This window comes from Microcebus murinus, chromosome 1, assembly GCF_040939455.1.
Source record: "Microcebus murinus isolate Inina chromosome 1, M.murinus_Inina_mat1.0, whole genome shotgun sequence".
Lineage (NCBI taxonomy): Eukaryota > Metazoa > Chordata > Mammalia > Primates > Cheirogaleidae > Microcebus > Microcebus murinus.
This window is the reverse complement of record NC_134104.1, coordinates 144,102,473-144,123,825: the sequence shown is the minus strand read 5'-3', so window position 1 is coordinate 144,123,825 and position 21,353 is coordinate 144,102,473. Positions and strand designations below refer to the sequence as shown.

The 21,353-nt window shown below is 36.9% G+C and overlaps 1 protein-coding gene across 21 annotated transcripts in view; it reads left to right on the top strand.

Annotated features, from left to right (window-relative positions):
* LRRFIP2 (LRR binding FLII interacting protein 2) overlaps positions 1-21,353 on the top strand; it is a 117,774-nt gene that overhangs the window by 10,277 nt on the left and 86,144 nt on the right. For all 21 annotated transcript variants that reach the window (XM_020285544.2, XM_020285564.2, XM_020285561.2 and 18 more), the window contains one exon: positions 17,823-17,965. In XM_020285544.2, the coding sequence (XP_020141133.1) occupies positions 17,876-17,965 (90 nt within the window). In that variant the 5' untranslated portion in view covers positions 17,823-17,875. The remainder of the gene's footprint in view (positions 1-17,822; positions 17,966-21,353) is intronic.

The window sequence follows — 21,353 nt, the reverse complement described above, 5'->3', positions numbered from 1 at the left end:
AGTCTGGTAACGGCTGAGCTGGGTCTTCTGCTCAGGATCTGCAGTCAGTGTGTTGAGGCTGTGATTAAAGTGTTGACTGGGCTGAGTTCTCCCCTGGAGACTTCAGGGGGGAAGAAATCCGTTCCCAAGTTCACTTAGGTTGTTGCCAGAATTAATTTCCTTGTAGTTTTAGCACTGAAGCTTCTTACTCAGTCACTTGGTCATCTAGAGGCAGCCTTTAGCTCCAAAAGGCTGCTCTCAGGTCGTGGAGAAAACTTACAGGTGTTCTGGCCCAGTGGTATTTCTCAACAGGACTCCTTCATCAACCCAGCAAATAGTCTCTAGAGCAGGCGTCCTCAAACACAGCTAGGACTGCCTAGCATGTTTATCCGGCCCTCCTGGTGTTTTTGCCGCAGCTGCCTGTCATGCTTAACAGCTCACTTGTCCCGGGCCCACAGTGCGCACTCTCCAGCGGTCTGAGGGACAGTGAACTGGCTCCCTGTTTAAAAAGTTTGAGGACCCCTGCTCTAGAGTAAGTCTTTTAGCAAGACAGTCTTATATAATGTAACATAATCATGGGAGTGACATCCTATATAACTTTTGCCATATTAGAAGTAAGTCACAGGACCCGCCTGCATTCATGGAGAGGTATTTATACAAAGGTGTGAATACTCTGGTTTCTCTTCAGATCATATAAATCTTTTGCCTTTTACACAAAGATGTGAGTAGGTATCAGGGTAGGGAGCCACCTTAAGAGATTGTCTGTCTGTCTCTTGATATACGGGAAGGTGTAAAAAAAAATTGAATAGAAATAATAATCTTTTAAATAAAAAATAGGAAATAAAAGAGTTTGTCTGCTATAGCCGTTTATCAGATAGCATGTTTTATAAACCTATTTTAAAGAAGTATACATGCTATTATAATAAGATAGGAGTATTTTCAGATGGTGGGAATTACTGGTGGTTTTATTGTTATTTCATATTTCTTCATTGTATCCTCCCACTTTCCCTTCCTGCAGCATTCCAATTTTGAAATTTTATTTTTATGTTTTTCACTCTGCCCTACCTCCCAGTTTTGAAATTTTAAAATCAATAGTTGATGTTTTTATTCTAACTAAATAAGTATTGCTTACTGCTCAGCCAAGTAGTGTATTATGATTATTTTCTTTCTTGTTTAACTTTCAGTTTTTTCAGGGGGTTAAAAGTTCCTAATTTTATTTGCATAATTTTCTATTCATCTATTATTGTTTCCCCCCAGTGCTCCAACATATATTTCAGGAGTCTTATCTCTTTAGATATATTAATTTATAATATAATGAATTTATAAATTATAAAATAAATTATTTTAAGCAAAATAATTAGTTTGTGAAATATAGAGAAATATAAAACAAAAATACAGTTTTAGGAAGAATAGTAAAATAAGCATCTGTGTTCTCACTACTAGGTCCAGAAATGACACTTTACAGTTACCCTTGACGTCCCCTTAAGATATCCTTTAATGACACCTCCTCCCAGGTAATCACAAGCTCATTTTTTTTTTTTTTTTTTTTTTTATTTTAAATCTAGAGAGAGAATACAAGCTCATTTTATACATTAGTCATTCTCTTGAGACTATTCCTTGACCAGCCCTGCAATTGCCCCTATCCCCCCACATATGTATTCCTAACTAATATATTAGTTAATTTTGAAAAACTAAAAAGCTTTGCCACCTTTTTGTATCTGTTAATTGGGATAGGCTAACCTACTTTAACAAATAATCCCCAGGTCTCAGTAGTTTAACATAATTAAAGTTTATTTCTCACTCACATCTTTGCTGTGAATTGGAAAGCAGTGATGGAGGGATAGTCTGTTCCACAGAGTCACTGAGGGACTCCGGTTCCTTTCATCTAGTGACTCTGCCATCCCCTGGGGTCTCAGAGACTTTCACCAAGTCTTCTATCTCTGGCTGGCATAGAGAAGGAGTGTGGTAGATTGCATGGAAAGTTTGATGCACCAGGCTAGGATGTTGTATACATCACTTTTGTCCATATCCCACTGGCCAGAACTGAGTCAGGTGGCTGCACTTAATTGCAGGGAAGGATGTGAGTGTAGCATAGCTGCAGGGTTCAGGCAGAAAAAGGAAATGGCTTGGTGAACAATAAGCCATTTTCTGCCATAGTTTGTATCCCTAAACGGTATATTTGGTTTTGAAATACTAAATAGCCATCATAAACCTAATTATGAAAGGATGGGTGCATATTTCTACTATTAGATGAAGGCTCCCAGGAGAAAATTAGCCAAAGACAGTGTTCCGTGAGTCCTTTATGGGTAAGTCATTGGGAAAGTTTATTATTGAGTCCAGAGAAACAAGGCTTACCACAATCACGGCATCTGGCAGAGCTGAAGTGTTTACAAGGTACTATAGTAAAAATCTAGAAGAAATACTATTGGGGGAATAGACTACTTTGTATGATTTTCCTTCTAAGTTCAGGAATAGGTAAAAGCAAAACACTTTTCCTGTGCTGTGAAATAAGTTCTCAGCCCATCTAGGTGATGGGGGAAGGGACAACAGGAACTTTATCAATATGGCGTCAAGACAAACTAAATTCTGATGAAAGAATGTGCCTGGACCAGGCACATCTCATGTTAAAATGTCATGAAGGCTGTGGGGATTTTGGTGGTGACTGTCCTCCATTACATCCCTTGAATCACATTGCTTCAATCTGTGACATTCTTTCTGGGCCATTTATCATCCTTTCGGGTGATCCCCTTTATCCTTCTATTTTAGATTTATTTCCCGTAAAGTTTCCCTCTCTCTTGATTTTTCCTCTTTACTTGATGAAGCATATTTTCTAGTAACTTATTGACAAAGCATATGAAAGAGGTAAAATTTTGAGACCCTGCATGTCTGGAAATGTCTTTAATAATCGAGTATGAGAATAGAGTGGTTTGATTGGGTATAGACTGCTTGTAATTTGTCTATAGTTTTCCTTCAGAAGTTTGAAGGCATCACCATTTTCTTCTGGTTTCCAGAATTACATTTGGAAGTCTGAAGCCATTCTCGTGGTTAAATTCTTTATGTGTGACCTGATTTCCCACCCCTAGAAGCTCGTAAAATCATCTTTGTTCCCAGTGTTTAAAATTCACTATGATAATCCACTATGATATTACCTTGGTGTGAACTCAGGATTTGTGTTTAACACTCTGGGCCCTTTCAGTCTGGTAACTCATGTTCTTTACTTCTTGGAAGTTATTTTATTAAGGATTTCTTTTTGTTTTCTCTTTCTCCACTTATTTGAATATTGGTCCCTCTGGACTGATACTTTAACCTTATTTTTTTTCTCTCTTGTTTTCCATCTCATCATCTTTTTTCTCTGTTTTCTATGAGACTTCTTGAACTTTATTTTCCAGCCTTTCTGAGTTTCTTTAAATTACCTTTTTTATTGAGGTAAAAGTCACATGTAAAATTTACTGCTTTGAAGTGGTGATCCTTTTAGTGGTTTTTAGTATATTCACAAAGTTGTACAACCATCCCCACTAATTCCAGAATGTTTTTATTACCTCCAAAATAAACCTCATACCCACAGCAGTCACTCCCCATTTCCTCTTTCCCCAGCTTCTGGAAAGCACTAATATACTTTCTGTCTCTATGGATTTGCCTGTTGTGAACATTTCACATAAATGAAATCGTACAATATGTGGCCTTTGGGCCTTGCTTTTTTCACTTCTCATAATGTTTTCAAGGTTTCTCCTTGTATTAATACAAGAGTCGGTACTTTATTCCTTTTTGTGACTGGATAATTTTCCATTGTATGGATATATTACATTTGTTTATCCATTCATCAGTTGATGGATGTTTGGCTTGTTTCCACTTGGCTATTATGAGTAGTGCTGCTGTGTATATGTTTTTGCATGGACATATGTTTTCAGTTCTGTTGAGTATATACCTATTGAATTGCTGAGTTCTATTGTGTTTTTAATTTCTCCCATCATGTCATAATTTCCAAGATTTTGTTTTTATTCTCCGAATATTTCTTTATAGCCCACTATTCTTGCTTCATGGTTACAATATGCTTTCTTAATTCTTTGAGGATATTAGTGATAGTTATTTTAGAAGTTTTTTTATCCTTGCTTTGTTTGTTTGTTTATTTTTTATTGATGGGATCTTGCTCTGCTGTCCAGGCTGGAGTGCAATGATGTGATCATGGCTCACTGAAGCCTTGAACTCCTGGGCTCTAGTGATCCTCCTGCTTCAGCCTCCTGAGTAACTGGGACTATGCACTACCATGCCCCTCCCCCTTTTGTAGCCATGGGGTCTTGCTTTGTTGCATAGGCTGGTCTTGAACTCCCAGCCTCAAGTGATCCTCCCATCTTGGCCTCCCACAGTGCTAGGATTACTGGCATGAGGCACTGCTCCCCACCACTAAGTTGTTTTTTTGAATTGGTGGCTTTTCACACATTTCTTGGTTTGAGAATAGGTGGGGCTGGTCAATTTTGAGCTTCCCTGGGACAGGGGTATGTACTATGGGAGCAGAGTGGATGGTTTAAAGCAGCAGTCCCCAGCCTTTTTGGCACCAGAGACCAGTTTCATGGAAGGCAATTTTTCCATGGATGGTGTGTGTGTGAGGGGGGAGTGGGGAGGGTTGTGGGGAGGAGGCAGAGCTCAGGCAGTGATTCATTCCAGCAATAATACAGATGAAGCTTCACTTGCTGGCTGGGTTGCTTGCCACCTACCCCTCACCTCCTGCTGTGCAGCCTATTCCTAAGCTTCATGAAGATTATTTTTCCATGGATAGGAGTTGGAGGGTGGTGTTGAGATGGGTGGGGAAGAGGCGGAGCTCAGGTGGCCCTGCTGTGTTTCCTTGAAAATAAGACCTACCTATAAAATAAGCCCTAGCAGGATTTCTAAGCATTTGCGCAATAGAAGCCCTACCCCGAAAATAAGACCTAGTGATGGGCGTGGCTACGCAGAGTATCTGCATAACCCATGCATTTCATCGTGGAGCTGTAAAGAAGATGAGCAGCCCTTCTCATCTGCCCCATGAGAGCTCTATTGCTCCACATGAGAGATTGGGGCCAATGGTTCTAAAGGAAATAGAGTAGCAAGAAATTCAGGATGGAATTCAGAGTTTGGAGAGTTATGATGATGTTCCAGAAGAAGACGACTTAACTATATTTGAATAAATGTAGATTGTTGTACCGTACTTAAAAAACAAATAACACATCCCCTGAAAATAAGCCCTTAGGGTGTCTTCTTAAGGAAAAATAAATGTAAGACCCTTTCTTATTTTTGGGATCTAACAGGCCAGAGATCGGTACCTTTCCACAGCCTGGGGATTGGGGACCTCAGATTTAAAGGGGGCTCGGGCAAGCCCACTTTTCAGTATACAGATTTTCACCTAACCCCTGACTCTCTACTCTATTGCCATCCCCATTGTTCACCTTTCCCTTCCCCAGAGCCACTTTAATCTATAGGAACTTGTGATCTCCTGGGGAACAGGAGATGAAGTTGTAGTTGCAGCAGTAGCCTGGTTATGGAGAGGGGACCTGGAGCTCCAGCTACTTAATATAAAGACTTTTAAGCCATCCTGCTTTTTGCCTGGGCCTCACTTCTGTTTCTTAGTGATACTGCACAGTTCTTTAGAGGCCAGATGACTTGTTTCTTGTTGGATTCACTCTCTAGAGGTACTTAGGTTTTAACTTTCACTGCTTTGCTATGTTAGTTATCTTTTTTTTCAGTTTCTGCCTTTCAAATATTTATTGAAATTGCTAGCCTCCAATTGTCTCCATTGTTTTTGTGGGTTTATTACCACTGCTGCTCACCCCACTTATAATTTAATGGCATTTATGGAAAAAAAATGAGATAACTGTGGTAATAATGTTCTGTGTTTAACTGGAACTCAAATCTTTTTATTATAATAACGGCTATTTATTTTGAGGGAAACATTAATGATTTTTGTTTGAAATTATGTTCATGTATGAGTTTAAATTAAGATTTGAATACTGAATTTAGATTAAGCTAAGAAGTTAATTAAGATGAACTGTTTTATTTAATTTTAAAATTAGACTTTTTGAGGCCTTAGGCTTTCTACAATAAAAGGTTAAAGAGAAACAAATTTAGTGATGAGGCATATTTTTAAAATTTTTTTAATTTTTGAGATAGAGTCTTGCTCTGTTGCCTGGGCTACAGTGCCGTGGCTTCAGCCTAACTCACAATCACCTCAAACTCCTGGGCTCTCTTGATCTTCCTGCCTCAGCCTGCCAAGTAGCTGGGACTACAAGTATGCACCACTGTGCTTGGTTGATTTTTTTATTTTTGGTAGAGATGGGTTCTCACTCTTGCTCAGGCTGGTCTTGAACTCCTGGCCTCAAGTGATTCTTCCGACTTGGCCTCTCAACGTACTAGGATTATAGGTCTGAACCACTGTGCCCAGCCAATGTTACTGGTTCGCATTCATTCAACATTACTTAACATCTTTCTGTGCACCTGGTACCTGACATTTTAAAAACATAGATAAGGTACAGAGTTTGTAGCCTCAGTTCTTACGCATTTTCCTAATTAGAAAACTTGTGTGTGTGTGTGTGTGGATGTGGGTGATGGGTGGTAGATGAGCAGGTATGGGAGTGGGGAAGTAAATTTCTCTTTATTTTTGTAAAGAGAAGCCACCAAGTGCTGGTATTATGTCCTTAAACAGCAGAGGTAATGTATCTAAAGTGGAACTGACTGCATGTGTCTTTAGATTGGGGATGGTACTTGGATTAGCTACTCACAGCTCTGCTGCAACTCTGCTTTCTTTTGTAATCATTCCCTCACGAACATTGTACTTATATTGCATTATATCTTGCTGACTTCTTCCTTTTATGTACCTGATTAATATACTGCTTACCATTTCAGGGCATTACTTTGCTCTTTCTATCTAAGACAGATTTTAGTTACACAAACCTGACCAACATAACTCAAGAGTGGAAAGATGTTGGTATCTTCCTTTCTGCAATGAAAATACTTCATGTCACTACTGTTCCCCCCACCCTGCTAACGAATGAGCTACATGGGTGGAAGGAATCACAGAGGTCTTCAGGGAAAACTGAAAATTTCAAAGGATTTTGCTCTGATAATAAAAACTTGTAGGCTTGAAAGTTAATTTTTCTTTTTTCTAGGACTGTAGAAAATGTTAATTGTTGCTTTTTTTGTTATAATTTTGACCTGTTGATTTTTGAAATAGATTTTTTATTTTATAACATTTTTAAGGTTAATCTGATAGTGCTCATTCTATTTAAAATTAGCAATGTATTTTTCATGTACTTACAGTTTCATTATATCTATAATAGTGATGGTTAATGTGAAATCATATTAGAAAATTATGATTTTCCCAGAGTTGACCAAGTTTTATAATTCTACTTTGCAGTTGCTTGGCAAACTAAATGGAACTTTTCCCCTTATCAGCTTGATAAAGTTTCAAAGTTTTTTTTTTTTTAATTTCAAAATATTAAAGGGGCACAAATGTTTTTGTTATATGGATACCCTTTGCAGCTTTTAGTATGTTCATCATGCAAATAGTGTTCATTATACCTGATAGGTTGGTTTTTAGCCCTCCCTTCCTCCACCAAAGTTGGTTATTCTTATAAGTTTATATTTCCATACTGTGAAATAGCTCCATAATTGTAGCTTTTAACTTGACATTTTTAACCTTATCATTTTTATAAGATGATTATCAACAGTATTTAAAACTTAAGAAAAAGGTAAATTTTTTTTCTGCCTTTGTCATTCATTATTCATAGTGCAAAGTTTTAACATATTTGCAATCATAGTTTACATGCCATTTTGTTCTTTTTTGTCCCTTCTGTAAGCATATCAAACTTGTCTCTTTCTTTGCTTTTTATGAGTTTTCTAATGCTACCATTTATTACATCATGCTGATTGGCCTTGAGATAATAAAGCTATTGTGGATTTAGGCCATTTTCAGTTTTGTGTTTTGTTTTTACTATAGATTAAAAAGAAATTGAAATTATCATGTTTATTCATGTAATTTTTTCTTTTGTTGCATTATGTTCTTAGTTTTATTTTTGTTCACATTAGAATATAGTTAATATGTGTGTTTATTTATTTATTTTTTGGAGACAGGGTCTTGCTCTGTTGCCCAGGCTGCAGCACAGTGACATCATCATAGCTCACTGCAACCTCAAACTCCTGGGCTCAAGTCGGCCTCTGGGTTCAAGTGGCTTAGCCTCCCAAATAGCTGGACTACAGGCACATGCCACCATGCAAGGCTAATTTTCTTATTTTTTGTAGAGATGGAATCTCGCTATGTTGATCAGTCTGGTCTTGAACTCCTGGCCCCACACTATCCTCCAGCCTTGACCTCCCAAAGTGCTGGGATTACAGGGATGAGCCACATTGCCAGGCTGAGTATTGTCAGTAGAGTTAATCCTTGGTCAGAAGGACAGCCTAACATGTAAGGCTAATTTAAATTTTTTTCCTTTGGGACTTAATTCTGGTCCCTTCTGTTTTATTACTAGTGGCAGAGTTTAGTTACATGCCGTAACATATTTGTTTCAATTTTCTTTTCTTTTGGTGGGAAGAAGTATTTAGTAATAATTCCGTATACTTGAGAAAGAATCACGTACTTGTGCAGTTCAGCAAGATGATTTCCACTACCTCTTAATATGGCTACTCATCTAATCAGTTGGAAATAGTTAAAAAAACTGTCTTCTCACTAAGTATACAGGTCTGATGTTGGATTGTATTTGTGTTTGAAATGTGTAATCCCTGACCCACCCACCATTGTCTTAACTGAAGACTAAATTCAGCCAGAGGATTTAGTTTTGAGTTTTACTTTACCTTCTCTTTTGCTAGTATGATTTCTGGTCTTTTTTTTTGGTATTAGTGATAACATATATTTATTTCTGTAGTACTTTATAGAAACTTGTGTCCATTTGATCTTCAAAATGACCCCTGTGACATAGGAATAAATTTAATAAAAGAAATGCAAGCCTTGCACATTGAAAATAGAAACATTGTGGAACAAAATTAAAGAAGACCCAAATAATTAGAAAGATATCTTATGTTCATGTATTGGAGTCTTTATAGTAGTAAGATGGCAGTAATCCCCAAATTGATCTATAGAGTCAATGTAATCTCTATCAAAATCCCAGCGCCCTTTTGCTATCTTTTTTTTTGTTTTGTTTTTTGCAGAAAGGACTTTTACTTTAGGACTTTTAGAAACTCATCCTAAAATTTTTATGTAAATACAAGGGATCCAGAATAGCCAACCAGTCTTGAAGAAGAACAAAGTTAGAGGACTCAGTTTTCCCAATTTTAAAACTCATTACAAAGCCATGTTAATCAAGATAGTGTGGTATTGGCATAGGAAAGACATGCAGATCAATGGAATAGAATTTAGTGTCTAGGAGTAAACTTTTACTTTTATGATCAGTTGAATTTTGACAAGTGTGGTAAGATATTTCAATAGGTGAAAGAATAGTCTTTTCAACAAATGGCGCTGGGACAAATAGATATCCACATGCAAAAGAAGGAAGTTAGAATCTTGCTTCACACCATATACAAAAATTAACCCCAAATGGACCATAGACCTAAATATAAGAGGTAAAACTCTAGAAGAAAACAAAAACAAATCTTCATGACCTTGGGGTAGGTAATGGTTTCTTGGATATGACACTAAAAGAAGCAACAAAAGAAAAAAATAGATAAATGGACTTGCTCAAAATAAAAACTTTTGTGCTTCAGAGAACACATTAAGGAAGTCTATGTAGAGATAGTATAAGAACCTTCTCTCTGGTCTCTTTACCAATTTTGTTTTCCCATTGTTTCCTTTTACAGTGCTATGCAAATGATGCCTTACAAATTTTCAGTAGATACTTGTTGGAAAGGGAAAAATTTAAAGCATATGATATATTTTATTTTATAAAAATTTTCTAATTTTATCACGCCTGTAATCCTAGCTCTTGGGAGGCCGAGGCGGGCGGATTGCTCAAGGTCAGGAGTTCAAAACCAGCCTGAGCGAGACCCCGTCTCTACTATAAATAGAAAGAAATTAATTGGCCAACTGATATATATATAAAAAAAAAATTAGCCGGGCATGGTGGTGCATGCCTGTAGTCCCAGCTACCCGGGAGGCTGAGGCAGAAGGATCACTCGAGCCCAGGAGTTTGAGGTTGCTGTGAGCTAGGCTGACGCCACGGCACTCACTCTAGCCTGGGCAACAAAGCGAGACTCTGTCTCAAAAAAAAAAAAAAAAAAAAAAATTTTCTAATTTTAGAACCTCCTTTATGTTAATTGCATTTAAAAAAATTAAAAAATTATATGAGCCAAAAATTATATGAGACTATGGCATGTGCCTGTAGTCCCATCTCCTCAAGGGGGGGCTAGGATGGGAGGATCGCTTGAGCCCAGGAGCTTGAGTACAGCATGGGCAACATAGGGAGACACCCTGTCTCTAAAATAAATAAATAAATAAATAAAATAATATAATAAAAATAATAAAATAAATAATAAAATAATAATATAAAATAATATAATAAAACAATATAATATAACAATAAAAACAATAAATATAAAAATAATAAAATAAATAATAAAAAATAATAAATTATATCTTTATTGGTCATCTTGGTACTTCTTTTCCTGTTTTCTACTTTCTTTCACACTTTTAAGTCTATTGTGTTCTCAGCAATATGTAATTTTCTCTCTCCCTTTTTTTTATCCTCTGATTGTATGTCTATCCATCTCTGAGATATGTGAAAAGTCATAGGAAAAGAAGACTATTTGAATGATACTAGAAAGTGGTTTGCTTCTCGGGGCATATTGAGAATGTAATTGTTGGTAAGAGTCCATCTTTCTAATTTGGGTTCTGCACAGTTGACTAAATAGTATTTTGAAGATTGTGTCAAACATATAAGCCTATTAGTGTTCATTTATAGACTAACATGGTTAGTAAGGAAAGAAGTACATGTCATTTTATGAAGAGAGGAAATGGAAAGATTATCAGTTGTGTTAAAGAAATGAGAATAGTATGTATTTAAAATTATGAGACTTTAAAAAACATTTTTGGTAATTCTTAGGACAACTGAATGTAGAAGATGAGTGATTATATAGATTCTCACTTAACCTTTATAGGCATTTTATACTTTATAAAATATGAATTTAAGTTAACAATGATAGGTTTGAGCATTCTTCTGAGATTTAGTTTGTGTTCAGCATCTGCCTTTCCTTGTTCTGCCAAGTCCTGCCTCATGTACTTTTTTTTCATTTTATATTTTGCCTCAGGTTCTAGATATACTGTTTATCTTTTTTGTAGGTTCTGCTAATGATTTATTCATTTTATGTAATGGTCTTATTTAGGTATTTGCAAGATTGATGTCTTCTTTTTTTTATAGAGATGGGTTCTCACTATGTTGCCCAGGCCAGTCTGGAACTCCTGGCCTCAAGCGATTCTTCTGCCTTGGCCTCCCAAAGTGTTGGGATTATAGGCCTGAGCCACTGTGTGCTTTGCCAGGGTCCATGTCTTTAACCTAATTGTAATCCCTTCCCTTCTCTCCCTCTCTCTTCCTCCTCCTCCTCCATCTCCCTCTCCCCTTCTCCTTCCCTCTTTTCCTCTTCTTGGTCCAGGAATTTAGGCCATTCTCTTCCTTGCCCATAATCTTTATTTCTTTTCCTTTCTTTTTTTTTAAACTAATCCAGTGACAGATTATCCATAATCTTTATTTCTAACATATATATAACTACTGGTATTCTTCAGGGCTGTGATTACCTTCGCCTTCCTTTTCTTTTTCAAATCAAGATTTTTTTAAATTAAAAAAATTCTTTTTATAAAAATTGTGTTTTGAGGTCTCGCTCTTTTGCCCAGGCCTGTCTCAAATTCCTACCCTCAAGTGATTCTCCTGCCTCTGCCTCCCAAAGTTCTGAGATTGTAAGCGTGAGCCGCTGTGTTTGGCCAAGATCAAGATCTTTTACTGCAGTTCCTAATTTTTATGCCTTATGTTCACATAGTCACATACCTTTCTCAACCAGTTACTTTTTTCCCAACATTTTATTGGAAATATTTTCAAACATACAGAAAAGGTGAAAGAGTTATACTATGAATATTGATGTACTTAACATCTGGATATCATTTTTTTTTTTTTTTTTGAGACAAGGTCTCACTCTATTTCCCAGGCTAGAGTGCTGTAGGGTCATAATAGCTCACTGCAACCTCAAACTCTTGGGCTCAAGTGATCCTCCCACCTCAGCCTCCCAAAGTGCTAGGATTACAGGTGTGATCCACCACACCTGGCCTGGATTCCATCATTTTATCTTTTATTGTTTTTGTTATTGTATTTCATAGTAAGTAGCGTATATCAGTACACTTCCACCTAAATATTTTAGCATGTACATCATTGACATGATAGTTTAATATTTGTAAACATGACTTTTCTTTTGAGGTAAAATTTACATAGAACAAATGCACACAGATTTTAAGTATACTGTTAAATGATCTATCTTCTGTGTCCTTTTAAGCCACTTGTGTTCTATTACAGAGAGTGGCAACCATCGTAAGGCTGCACTCCCAAAACTTTTATATTTATTCATCTAGATTTTCAAAAATAGACTTTTTTTTCCTATTTAAGCGGGGGTATTGTGAGGAGGGTTGTTCAGTTTCCTTTGTTGTTGTTGTTGAGACAGAATCTCACTCTGTCGCCCTGGGCAGAGTGCAATGGCGTCATTGTAGTTCACTGCAACCTCCAATTCATGGGCTCAAGTGATCCTTCCGCCTCAGCCTGCTGAATAGCTGGGACTATAGGCCCGTGAGCCACAGTGTCCACTGATTTTTTTTCTTTTTGGTAAAGAGATGGAGTCTCTTGCTCAGGCTGGTCTGAACTCATGAGCTCAAGCAATCCTCCTACCTTGGCCTCCCAGAATGCTAGGATTACAGGTGTGAGCCACTGTGCCCGCCTGGCCTCAAAAATAGACTTTGAATACCACAAAGTACCTTAAAATTCTCTCCTTTTATAAAGAGCTGGGCGTGGTGGCTCCCACCTATAATCCCAGCTACTTGGGAGGCTGAGGTGGGAGGATCACTTGAGCCCAGGAGTCTAAGGCTGCAGTGAGCTATTATCGAGCCACTGCGCCCCAGCCTGGGTAAGATCCCATTTCTAAAACAACAAAAAGATTTCTCCTTTTTTATTTTTGTTTTTATTATATAAATGTGCTACACAGTAGAATGATTATAGTTAAAGGCATTTTATTTTTTCCAGATTGCTCCATGCTTTAGCAAAAATTCTTAGCATGACTAATGATATCACACAATGCATGCTGGAGGAAATAACTTGAGGATGTTTTTGTTGAGTTAATAATATGAAATTGTAAAGAAAGGCCAAGATTGCACTTTTGTCAATTTTATAAGCTAAGTATGTAAAAGCAGTTGTTAATGCAAGACACTTTAAATATTTATGGAGTGCTTTATATTAAGTGCTTGTATTTATCTTACCTCATTTGAGCCTCACATTAACCATGTCAGATAGGTGGAATAGATAGACGATGAAAGGGAGGCTTAGGTGATGGGAAGGACAATGCACAGGTAGTGGTGCAATCAGTTGAACTCAGGGGCTCCCACTTTAAATTTTGTCCATTGACAACAACTGTAGTCACTTTGAGTCACTAGTTCAGGTGCCATTCAAGATACTGGATTTGTTTATGAATAACTACCAAATGTTTAATTGTGCACACTAGCATTAACTGTAATGGCAGATATGATGCAAAGACATACCATGACAATATGACAATATTTAGAGTTCTCCATGATGCAATACTTAGATATAAAGGAACTGTGTCTGTCAGGATCCAGTTGGGCACAGAACTATCTAAATGTGCTATATTTAGAATGTGACATGCTGATACTACATGTACATTCTGTTCTTACAAAAGTAAGCAGTGTCATGATTGAAGTACCACTTTTAATGTGGCAAAATGCCTATTGTTTCAGACATGTATTATGTGAGAAGTTCATTGGAGAAGAGAATGCTTTAGTGGTGTATCTATTTTGGAAGGCTTATATTCCACAACATCCTGAAGGTACTTCCCTTCTTTCCCTTAAGTAGACAAATACTGAATGACAAAACCATCTGGAGAAAATCAGCTTAACACTTTCTGGGTAAGAGACTTGACAAAAATGCAGGCATTTGTTCTTATCAATTGATGAAAGGTTTAGTTCTTTAAGTTATTTGATACCAGTAAGGAAAAGTTGGAAGAGATTAACATGGCTCCTGAAGAAAAGTGTTCTTGAAGAAACCTCATTGGGATAGAAATGTACTGAAAGTCCTTTAGGCTCAGAAAGCATATAAGCTATTTAATGTTGCCTTTGAGTCTATATCCTTATTTTTGTCATTTTGTTGAGAAGTAGTTCTCCATTGGCTATGGTAGGAATCTTATTTCTTTCAAGGTTTCCTCCATCACTGATACAGAATGGTATGGAGTTCCTGGAAGATAGATCACACAGGAACTTGAAATCTTTAATTTTTGTGATATTGTTAAGGATGCCTGCCTACAGAGTACAAATAATATAGTTCTTTCAAAAGTACCAGATTGTTCTTTGAAATGGGTAATGGTTTATCTGCCTCATGTGCAGCAGAAAAGGTGACAGGACCTGGCCAGTGATGTAAACACCTAGGTGCCCTCTGTATAATACATAGGAAGGACAAGGAAGATGGACAGGAAGTTGTTCCCATTTCCTGCCTATCCTGTGCCTTTGTCCCTTTCTTGTCATCTTTTCCTCAGGTCTGCCTAGCTGGGAGCTTATTAAAATAATTTTGAGGTAGTTTTAAGAAAGAATAATTTTTTTACATAAATTTGTCAGCCAGGAGTACCCTGGTGCTCTAAGGTGTAGACAGTGTTAGTTGAGAAAGAAGGAAAATGGATTATGGGAAGAGAGGAGAAAGATGAGAAAGAAGTACATTCAAAAGTGTGCCCTGGACAGTGGTTTCAGATAGTGTGTCTAAGTCGTATAGCATATTGTGCCTAATTTGGTGTGATCCATTTAGGGACCAGTTTATTCTTTGAGCTTTGGATCAGAATGCTTTTATGTTTTATTTTTTAAAGTATCTCTTCTTCCTCAATGCTATTGAAATTTTAGAGACTAAAGAAGAAAAAATGCATCCCGAATTCTATCCTCCTAACAAAAACACTGTTAAACTACTGATACGTTTCCTACCAAATTTATTTTTTCTTCTGTAATTATTTTTATGTATCTGGAATTAGAAAATGCTTACATTTTTGTCTCCTGCTTCTGTGAAATGTCTTTCAGTGTGTCTGTGGAAAACTGGCTGAAGGACAAATATCTATGATACCACTATATATTAGCTAAATTGTCACTCTAGTCTGAAAAGGAACTTTGAATTGCATGTTGTTTTTTTCCCTCAATAGGTGACTAATAGTTGTGTGTACCATTACTATTTTTTAAAATTTAAAAAATTTTTTTTATTTCGGCATATTATGAGGGTACAGATTTTAAGGTTTCAATAAATACCCATTCCCCCCTCCCCCCAACCATTACTATTAATTAAGTGAATGATATTTTAAATTATGCTGAAGATGAAGGTGATTAGATACTTCTGAGAAAATTCCCCTGTACTTTTCAGGAGTTGTCCTGATTTGTGGTTGGGATTTATCAGCTTCTGCTTTCAGATTTACATTTTTGTTTGTTTCCATTTAAATAAGTTCTTTTTTTAAATGATCATATTCAGATATATTGTCTATAGTGAAGTAATAAACCATCTTCAGTCTTTATTCTGGTTGACACATGTAACAATCTAGCTCTGGGGAATGAGAAATGGTGTTAAATAAGATGAGAATGGCTTAATTTTCACTGGAGAAAATTTTTTTTTGGTGGAAGTGGTTCTGCTTTATTTTGCCTAAATTAAGTAAATCCTAGTACATTAAAGTCACTTAGAGTTTTCATATAGCCAGTTCTGTTAGGACAGACTTACTTGAGAATTCCTTTGTGACTCATACTACAAAGAAATTTTGTCAGTTTATTTTGTTAAAACTAGGAAAATTTTTTTAAGTTAACTGGATATTTAGCTAAATGAACTATACTCAGCAATGTGTGTAGAAGATAGGGAGGTTATGCAATTTCAGATGCATTCACTCCTGGGAATTTTTTTTTTTTTTTTTTTTGAAACAGAGTCTCACTTTGTTGCCCAGGCTAGAGTGAGTGCTGTGGCGTCAGCCTAGCTCACAGCGACCTCAAACTCCTGGGCTCAAGCGATCCCACTGCCTCAGCCTCTCAAGTGACTGGGACTACAGGCATGCATCACCATGCCTGGCTAATTTTTTCTATATATATTAGTTGGCCAATTAATTTCTTTTTTTAGTAGAGACGGGGTCTTGCTCTTGCTCAGGCTGGTTTCAAACTCCTGACCTCAAGCAATCTGCCCACCTCGGCCTCCCAGAGTGCTAGGATTACAGGTGTGAGCCACCTCACCCAGCCTCTCCTGGGAATTTTTAATCTCAAATTCCATGTGTTAGAAAGTTTAGATGGTCTTAATCTTCCTTATTATTTAATTCTGGCAGATGAGTTTCTCTCTCCCCCCCCCCTTTTTTTTAAATTGAGACAGGGTCTTGCTTTGTTGCTGTGGCTAGAGTGCAGTGGCATCATCATACCATAGCTCACTGCAACTTTAAACTCCGGGGCTCATGTGATCCTTCTGCCTCGGCCTCCCAAAGTGATAGCATTACAGGCATAAGCCATCCTGCCTGGCCTCTTCTCTCTTCTGTAAAAATAGTTCTACTTAATAATAGATTCATAGATATATTCTTTTTTAAAATATATATTTATTTTTTATTTATTCGCAGCCCCCTGTGCCAGAGTAGGTCCGGAGTGACTCCCCTGTAGATGTATTCTTAATCATTCCGCTGTATCAGTTTTGTTCATCAGTGTATCTTCAGCACCTCCTGTAGTACCTGGAAGTAGCAGGTACTCAGCTGTTAGTTACATGGACAGTGTTGGTTATTGTTAATTGCAGAATAAGAAATCTTCATATTTTTTTTTTGTGGTCATGGTTTAATTGGAATTGTTTGAGTTTCACTAAAAAGCAAAGTTACTTTTGTAACTTTAAGGCTCAATATTAAAACCTCTTGAACAGGTTCTTCTAAAACTTTATGCTGAATGACTTCTCTGAAATGTCTTTCACTCTGGGATGGAAATAGATTTCAGAAATAGCTGTAGCAATTTAAACTGTTACATAGAATTACTGCTGACTGCAGTTTTCGGAGGCTAGTATTATAACGCACTGTCATAGGTTGCTGTGGGTAGCATAGTGAAAAAAGTTAGGAGGTTTAGTAATTAGTATAAATTTAACTATTCCAACATATATTGGAATAATTTGGTAGTGGGAAAAAGCATTTGGTGACTAATTTCTCTAAGGAGAAATATAATTTCTCTTTTAAAAATGAATTTATAAGGATGGGTATGGTGGCTCATGCCTATAATCCCAGTACTTTGGGAGGCTGAGGCGGGAGAATTGCTTGAGGCTAGGAGTTCGAGACAGGCCTGTGCGACAGGCCTAGATGACATAGTGAGACCCTGTTTCTACAAAAAATAAAAAATAGCTGGGTGTGGCAGTATATGCTTTTTTAGTCCTAGCTACTTGGGAGGTTGAGGCAGGAGGCTTGCTTGAGCCCAGGAGGTCAAGGCTGCAGTGAGCTATGATTGCTCCACTGCACTCTAGCCTGGGTGATGGAGTGAGATCCTGTCTCTAAAAGGAAAAAAATTGATATATATATATGTGTGTGTGTGTGTGTGTGTGTGTATAAAAACATTAAAACCACACAAGAGGAAATATCCTAAATTATTCTCTTTCTGTTTATTTCAGGACTGAAAACAGTGAAATCACTTTCAGAGTTAAAAGACTATTAAGAATTCAAGATGGGGACTCCTGGTTCTGGAAGAAAAAGAACACCTGTGAAAGACCGATTTTCTGCAGAAGATGAAGCTTTGAGTAACATTGCCAGAGAGGTATGTCTGGTAAACCCCCTCTCTGAACACTGACTTGCACAGATAAGAGCCTTGTAAAAATACTGCTATGACAGAGATATAGATATTCATTCATTGAGCTAGTTTCAGAATTTTTACTATGAGCAGGATGTTATGGCTGGCCTCTAAAATACTATGTTAGAGTAAAAAATACTTGAATATTATCAACTGAAATAAAATATAGAGATGAATCTCTAACCAAAACATTTTATTTGGGACAACAGGATTGTAATTCAGGGCATACACACGGACTGGGGTGGTCTTTGATATGTCCAAAACACAAAGAAAAAGCTGGGGGTTTTATTAGAGAAATGTTATATATTGTTTTGGAAAAAAAGTCATTAGCACTCATGAATTTTTCAGGAGGTGGCATTCTCTAATTAGTGAGTGACAGCGGTAGGTAAAACTAGTCTTAGAGTCACTGCAGTTCATTTCTGCAACTACTAGGTAAACCTGGTCTTAAGGTTGTAGCAGGTCATTTTGGCACTGGCTTGGGAGATAATCCCTGGGCAGGTGCTTTTGCTCCAGTCGCTTTTCTTTTCCTCCTCCCATCTTGACTATAACTTAATTGGATATGGTAGACGATTCTAATTCATATAATCAATTTTCACATTACCCAGCTCATCTAAAATTAATTTTTCATTATATTTTTGTGGGTTATTTTAGTTCTAGGAACTTGTCCTAATGTATTGAAATTTATAATTAATCTTCAGAATTTAGATTCAGTAATTAGAATGTTGAAGATATAAAATTATAGAAATGCTCATGGGCTTTAATATGTTAATATGTTCCAGGAGGTGCTAGATAAATGTTAACAGAAGCAATCCTTATTTGGTGTTCATTCAGATTCACTTGCTTAGCTGTTTTCTGAAACATTGCAGTGGAATTTTTATGTTTAATTTATGTTAATTTTTTAGCTAGTAATAGAGGTTCTGGGTTCTTTTTTTTTTTTCAGTTTGTTGACAACTCAGGAAAAAAAAAAAGGGAAGAGGTGTCACCTATTGAATCACTGGCAACATTTCCTGTTGTATATTGGAAATTTATGATAACTCCCAGCTGGAATTTCTTAGTAGAGTGCTAACTTAGTTTCTGACTGTGTTGGCAGCTACAGACTGACTATAAACTAATCTGGTACAAGAATTGCTTAGAGCATCATTAAATTATATTCTTTTGGTGAGAATGATTCTCTTAATCACTTCCTTTATGTTATTCTTAGTAAGTAGCTCATTTAGGACTAGTACTGTTTCCTTTTGACATATTACATAGTCTTCTTTTGATCCAGCTCATTGTTATGTTTTTCCTTTTCAAAGCTGCCTGGTTAGCTTTTGGATTAGAAGTAAAATCCTATAGGAGGGTATTTAAAGCAAAGTTATTATCTAAAAACTTATAACAAAATTGTGAAATTACTTTAAAAATCAATTAGATGTTTTTAAATAAAAAGTTAAAAGATACTTAAACATGAAAAAGTAGATATTACTTTTCAGTGATCTTAAATATTTGCATAAATGAAGCATTTTGGAAGCCGTGTAGCTTTAGTTGAAAATTAAAACTACTGCAAATGTTTATTTCCAAAATTGAAGGGATTTACACAGATTTCTCTAAGGGAAGAAAATGTCAGTACCTTCTAGCCTCCTTTTTTTTTTTTTTTTTTTTTCCTAGACAGGGTCTTGCCATGTCCCCTAGGCTAGAGTACAGTGGCATGATCATAGCCCACTGCAACCTCAAACTCCTGGGCTCAAGCTATCCTCCTGCCTCAGCCTCCTGAATAGCTGGGACTACAGGTGTGTGCCACCACACCTGGCTAATTCTTCTATTTTTTGTAGAGACTAGGTTTCAAATTCCTGACTTTAAACTATCCTTTCGTCTTGGCCTCTCAAAGTGCTAGGATTATAGGCATGAGCCACTGCACTGGTCTCTTCTGGGTTCCCTTTGTACCGTCACTAAGCATTTGAACTTTTTTTCTTTAACGATGTGGGGTCTTGCTCTGGTGTCTAGGTTAGATTGCAGTAGCTACTTACAGACATGATCCCACTACTGATCAGCATAGGAGTTTTGACCTGCTCCATTTCTGACTTGGGCCAGTTCACCCTTCCTTAGGCAACTATCTGTTCCCCTGCTCCTGGAAGGTTACTGTGTTTATGCCAAACTTACTGTTGACACTTGATGGACACAGTACACTACAGTCCAGAACTCCTGGGCTCAAGCATCAAGCAGTGCTGCCTCACCCTCTCCAGTAGCTGAGACTACAGGGCTGTGGTATTTAACTTCACCTGGCTTGTTTGTTTTCTTCATGTGATGCTTCCTTTACAAAATTGGGTAGGATTCTAATATCTAACCCTTGTTGAGTACTTACTGTTTGGCAAACACTATTCTAAGCATCTGACATGCATTAATTCCTTTAATCTTCATAAAATTCTGAGATCGATTTTTATCAATTATCATCTCCATTTAACACATGAGGAAATCATTGCACAGGAAAGTTAAGTAACTTCCCCAAGGTTACCAACTAGGAAATAGTAGAGTGTGGACTCAAGCACATGAAGTCTGTCACCAGAGTCTGTGCATTTACCCACTTACTATACTATGTTATTTAATACTTACAGTCTTACAATCAGTCTTCTTTACCTACCCCATTAGTGGCTTGTTTTTCAGTAACTTTTCATGGCTTTGAAAGCACTTTCACATCTTGATTCTCATAAAAATCTTGAGCTAGTTAGGATAGATATTGTTATTAGCCTTATATACAGCTAAGGAAACAGATGAAACTGAGTAATAACTGTCTAAAAGAGATAACTCTCTGAAAGTTATCAGAATCAGGGCCCAAATCCAGCCATTGTACTTTCTAGTCTATCATACTGATTCCAGGAAAGATGGGCTTTGGAGACTTAAAAGCATAGCTTTGAATTCTAGTTTTACTAGTTATTAGTTGAATACTTTTGTTAAGTAACTTTTCTAGACTTCTCTAGGTTTCCTCATCTGTAAAATGGGAATAATACTGTCTTCCTGTCTCATAGAGCTGTTATGATGATTAAAGGAGATAAAGCATGTGAACGTTAGCATGGTATTAGGCTTTGCAGCAGGCTATTTTGTTGCTTATTAAAAAGTAGAAATAGACTCTTTTTGTCAGAGAAATTTATTAAGGTAGGTGTTCTACAACAGGACCAATCACTGGAATCTCCCAAGGAGCTTTATCAATATACAGATTCCCAAGTCTTATTCCATATTTGCCAAATCTTAATCCATGGGGGTTGAGCTTAGAAATCTATATTTAAATAAACACACATACACAAACTCACTTTTATACTCCTTCCCATGGAATTCTGATGGCCAGTCAGATTTGGAAACTATGAACCAAAACACAGATGATCCT